The sequence below is a fragment of the Aegilops tauschii genome, chromosome 2, assembly GCF_002575655.3.
Source record: "Aegilops tauschii subsp. strangulata cultivar AL8/78 chromosome 2, Aet v6.0, whole genome shotgun sequence".
NCBI lineage: Eukaryota > Viridiplantae > Streptophyta > Magnoliopsida > Poales > Poaceae > Aegilops > Aegilops tauschii.
The window spans coordinates 637,158,729-637,164,161 of record NC_053036.3 but is presented as its reverse complement, the minus strand read 5'-3'; the positions used below and the strand labels follow the sequence as shown (position 1 = coordinate 637,164,161).

The following is a 5,433-nucleotide window of genomic DNA, read 5'->3' as shown; positions in this document are numbered from 1 at the left end:
AAGAAGAAGCAGCCTTGCTCTTGTTTTCAAGAACGTCTCTTCTCTTTTGGAGCTCCAGCCGGCACCTCCGCACCGCTTCCCGGAGCGGCATGTGGTACAAGTGGCTGCGGACCTCGACGGTGAGGTCCGCCTCTCTCGGCACCAGGTAGAAGAAGCCGGCGTCCAGGCGGCGGTCCTTGTAACGCGTGACTGCCTGGTGGATGGTCCTGATGAGGCCCCGGATGGTTTGCCGCTGCTCTTTGTAGGCCTTCCACTTTAACATGCCCATGCTCTTGAGCTGGTGGTACATGCTCGTGGCCGCCCGCAGGTCCTCCTTGAGCGCTACCTCGCGCCCTAGCGGCGTGGTCCGCAGCATGGCGGCGCCCTCGTCGTCGCATATCCTGATGCCGCGCTCGTCACGGATGCACAGCCGGAGCTTCCTTGTCCCCGTCTTGAATCCTCTTGGCTTGGCGCTGCTGCGCCGTCCTCCTTCTCTACAATTTGAATAAGTTTTTTAACACATGATGAAAGATGGCGAGTAGAAGCCGATAGAGGGAGAGAGCGCGCTATCGATCGACATGTGTGAACGTACCTACGGCCACCGCTGACGGTGGGGATCTCTTCCATCTCGATCGATCGCCGGCGACAAAACAAACGCACGAGGCCGTCGAGGCTACCATATAAGTATATATATTCATCATCAATCGAGGAAAATTATATGTATGTGCACGGTGCTGATCGTATCCGAGAAGGAGCTGGACTCGTATCGGTTAATGACTCCCCAAACTCCGTTTGTCTAATGATTTATATCCTAGTATATTCCTACCTGGACTCGAACACCCACACCCATCCTGGCCAATAAATAAATTTAATCGATCGGCGACGGCGCCTATATATATCTACTCGCGCGCATACTCCGGCGACCGATCAAGAAGAAAAGATGGACGTCGCCGTCGCCGTCGCCGCACCTACAACTAATCTTTACGGGCAAGACCTCGTGAGTTTTCAGTCGAAGCTTGGCATTCTCGCTCCGTCCACCTGGCTGTCTCACCCCGCCGACGAGCTTTTAATGCTCGGCATTGACGGCTTGCCTTTCACCAAGGAGGCTGGCGACACCGACATCGCCCTCGTCGATCGGAGCTTTCTCCATGTCGGACAGGCCGTAGTATCGGCGTCGGACGTCGGCGGCCAGATCGGCGTCGTCACCGGCGTGACCACAACGCTCGACCTCGTGGACCGTGGCGGCGAGGCGATAGGGGAAGTCATCGGGGGCCTGCCGCCCTCAGCTGTGCGGCGTGTCAGGGCGCTCAGCCTCGGGGATTACGTCGTGTCTGGGCAAGGGCAGTGGCTGGGCCGCGTGGTTGAGGTGTCCCTAGACGTGGACGTCGTGTTCGACGACGGCGCTATCTGCAGGGTCACGGACGCCGAGTCCCCAACCGTGCAGCTATGGCCGGCAGAGAGCACACCGGGTCTTCACCGTCAACAGACGAACGTCACCTTCTACCCTGGGCTGAGCGTCACCTCCGGCGACCCCTCAGTCGTCTTCAGAGGGGCGCGGTGGCTAAGTGGCCACTGGAAGACGAGGCATGAAGCGGGGACGGTGACCAAGGTGGAGATGGCCGGCGTCCTTGTCCACTGGGTCGCGTCCGCGTACGGGGACACCGACGAGCAATTCCACCACGAGTCCGCTCCTCCAGCTTACCAAAACCCTGAGAACCTAATGTACTTCTGCTGCGCGTACGAGTGCAGCTGGGGAGTAGGCGACCGTTGCTTCCTCCGAGAAGGCACTGCTGCTTCCCCTAGTTCAGAAATCGATTCGCTTCATGATCCACAACACCAGAGTCCACTGCAATCTGATGATAGCTCCTCTTCCGATGAAGAAGAAGAGGTTGAGCCGTCGCCGCCATCGTTAACCGCCGGCCTAGCAACCGCTCCAGTGGACAAGGAGGAGAGATTCTACCGCAAGCAGCTGAGGAAGCCCATGTTCGTACGGCATAGGGGGCGGGCGCGACGAGGCTACCAGCTGCAGCCGGAACCGCTGCGCACCATGACCGTGTCCCGCACTCGCACCACCGTCGACGTGTTGTGGCAGGACGGCACGCGACACCACGGGGTGCCGTCGACGTCCCTCAACCCCTTCGACATGATGAACGAGCACGAGGTCTTCCCAGGGCAGTATGTCATCGACGCTCGAGATGACGACGACTTCACGGCGGAATCAACCGAGCGGCTTATCGGTGTCGTCAGGAATCTAAATTCCAAGGACCACACGGCGCATGTGTCGTGGTTCAAGGCGGCGTCCGGAGGGTGGGAGGTGGAATGCGACGACGAGGCCGTTAGTGTGTATGATCTAGGCAGGGACCCTGACCACTCCGTTTTCTATGGGGACGTCGTGGTTCGTGCACTATCATCAAACGTGAGTGGAAATAATGCAAGGCAACCACAGGTCCTCGATCTTTCATGGGTTGGTCGTGTTGTTGACTTTAGTGACGGCCACATCCAAGTCAAATGGGGCGACGACACCACGTCAATGGTAAGGAATCTGTTTTTCCTGATATAATTTACCATATAAGTAATGTATCAATTTTTTTTCAAGTATATAATAATTTGTATAAGTTCTATGGTGCATAATCTGTATTTTATTGGTCAAAGTAAAACATTGATATTCATATATTTGTGCACAAGGTCACTTTGTTTTTCGTGCCAAACCTTGACTTATAATTTTGGTCAACAAAATATGAGTTATATATTTTTTTTGAAAGAAAGGGATCTTTCCGCCGATTTCATTAACGAAACCATGCAGTTTGATATAGCCAAAACACACCATGCAACCCCTTCAACGACCCGCTAAACATGCACCCTTCAAAGCGCATACAGCCTCCATCTGACCCTATGCACCATCTCGACACAGTGCATAGGCAAGGAGAAAGAATATGAGTTATATTATATGTCATAAAAAAATATATCATCGAAAAGTTCTTTGAAATGTGCATCCAATGACATACTTGTTGTGGCATAGTATAACTTACTTTTTGTTGGTAAAATTAACAATCAAAGTTAGACATCCAAATATGAAGTGGCCTTGTATACATAAACAGATGGAGTATTAATGTTTTAGATATGATTTAAGAACTGCTTTAATTCCATATGCTTTTTCAGGTATTACCCCATGAGATCACTGTTGCCAGTAAGGAACACTACAGCCAACTGCAGGCTGAAATGGGTGACTGGGTGGAGGAGGACAGCGTTGATACTCACCAAGAATCCGGTGATGCTGCTGTGGTATTTATCTAGAAACACTGTGTACATAGCTATCAACTTAACTATGCATCACAAAACCGTATCTTACTAATCATGTGGCACATACATCCTATATATCCAATCACAGGACAATGATCCAACAGATACTAGGAATATCCAAGGCGCCAGGGTTGAAGACGGTGGCAGTTCTGCTAATGAATCAGATGGCCATGCCGCTACAAGAACAAACCGGTTGGGTGGTGTCATCCAGTCCATGATCCGATCGGTGGTTCAAGTGTTGGCTCGAGCCAAGTTGTATCTTGTAAACCGCACATCGTCGTCAACCTCAGATTTGCCAGCTGCGGCCATGCACAATGTTGTTGAAGTGCCTACGCATGAATCCGTGGGTGGTAGTCACGAAGATCCCAATATCGGCGGTGCTGCCACGGAGGTCGTGTTTGCTCTAGTGACAAGAAGCGATGAGAATGGCGAAAGTGATGTCGAGGATGCGGTGACGTCGGGAGAAGACGCCACTGGTGACGACGACGCGTTAAACTTCCCAAAGTTTGACGTGGTGCAGAGTCCTCCAGACCACCATTACCTTGACAACATGGACCAGGTACGTGCACCAAGACAAGTTGCTCTTTTTCCACCTTACTTTCACATGTTTTATCATTTTTCAATAGTAGTTTTCTTCAAATATATGATCAAATAAGAAACAAACATTAACCAGTGCTTTTTGTTGTTGGCAAATAAACTGCAGGGCAGCAGCAAGGGAGGAAAGAGCTGGGTCAAGACGGTTCAGAAAGAGTGGAAAATACTGGAGGACAGCTTACCAGGTTGGCCTCTCTCTTTTACTACCTATTGTTTCATGTAATTAACGTCCATGCATGCATATAAATGCCCCAATGAATGATGAACTGGCACTGGCATCGACGACCTACATCGATCTTATGCATTCTTGCAGATACCATCTACGTACGGGCGTACGAGGACCGGATGGACCTGCTCCGGGCGGCCATGGTGGGCGCCAGCGGGACGCCGTACCAGCACGGGCTCTTCTTCTTCGACCTGCAGCTGCCGCCCTCCTACCCCGCCGTGCCACCCCAGGTGTACTATCGCTCCTTCGGCCTCCGCCTGAACCCAAACCTATACCCCTCCGGCACAGTGTGCCTCAGTCTGCTAAACACCTTCGGCGGCGAGGGCACCGAGGTCTGGTCGCCGGGGACGTCAAGCCTGCTCCAGGTTGTCGTCTCCCTCCAGGCGCTCGTCCTCAACGGCCAGCCTTACTACAACGAGGCCGGCCACGAGACACTGGTCGACACGCCGGAGGGCCGCCGCAATGCACTGCCCTACAGCGAGAATGCCTTCCTACTTACTCTCCGAACCGCGCTGCACCTGCTTCGTCAGCCGCCGCGAGGCTTCGAAGGGTTCGTCACGGACCACTTCCGCCAGCGGGGGAGGCACGTGCTCATGGCGTGCGACGCGTACCTGCGGGGATGCATTCATGCCGATGAAGGGGGCATGGAGCTGCCTTGCTCCACTGGCTTCAGGATCGCGCTTGCCAACTTGGTGCCGAGACTCGTGGCCGCCTTCACAAACATGGGCACTCAAGGGTAGCATTTACAAACTACGTATATGTATCATTGTTTTATTATTGATTTTATCTCTAGATGCACTAGAGAATACTCCATGTGTTGTCGCTGAGAATTTCTTGTGAATTTTTTGAGTAAGGGCATCTCCAACACCGACCCGCAAATTTGCTCCAGCATATGTCAACGGACAAGAGTGGGGGAGGCGGCCATCGGCCGGAAAAGGGTTCCCCCACTTTATATATTATAAAACAACTTCCACCGGACACAAGATAACTGTTGGGGGGAACAGCATATCAAGCCCAAAGGAAAAAGAAAACGAGATAAATGCCAAAAACGGCAGCTCGACAAAGCACAAATGATCCGCAACCGCTGCGCCCTCCGAATTCGTCCCACCGCACAACAAGGCTCCGAACCACCGCGTACCAAGCAGCACCTCCAAGAAGGGACGCGGCGTAGACGACGCTGCTGCCCGGACATACCCTAGGGTTTCCCCCAGCACGCGGAAGGGAGTGGGGACGGGTAACACTGACGCCCTTCAGGAAGGAACGGCCGCACCCGCAGGCGACACCGCGTCATGGCCGGATGAACCGGCAGGGATTTCTCCCGCATCCCAAACACC

General features: G+C 53.3%; 1 protein-coding gene across 1 annotated transcript; it reads left to right on the top strand.

The window, feature by feature from the left end:
* The first annotated feature begins 919 nt into the window (after positions 1–919).
* On the top strand, positions 920–4,839 carry LOC109748786 (probable ubiquitin-conjugating enzyme E2 23). The gene is made up of 6 exons (XM_073509694.1): positions 920–1,735; positions 1,868–2,512; positions 3,139–3,261; positions 3,368–3,838; positions 3,983–4,058; positions 4,187–4,839. The coding sequence occupies exons 1-6, from the start codon at positions 920–922 to the stop codon at positions 4,837–4,839; spliced, it is 2,784 nt and encodes a 927-aa protein (XP_073365795.1).
* Positions 4,840–5,433: the final 594 nt, after the last annotated feature.

Excerpts from the sequence above, each read along its gene's own strand:
- LOC109748786 (XM_073509694.1), top strand. The coding sequence starts at position 920 with ATGGACGTCGCCGTCGCCGTCGCCGCACCTACAACTAATCTTTACGGG. Across the intron at positions 1,736-1,867 it reads CGTACGAGTGCAGCTGGGGA|GTTGAGCCGTCGCCGCCATC; the intron begins GTAGGCGACCGT and ends GAAGAAGAAGAG. Across the intron at positions 3,262-3,367 it reads AATCCGGTGATGCTGCTGTG|GACAATGATCCAACAGATAC; the intron begins GTATTTATCTAG and ends ATCCAATCACAG.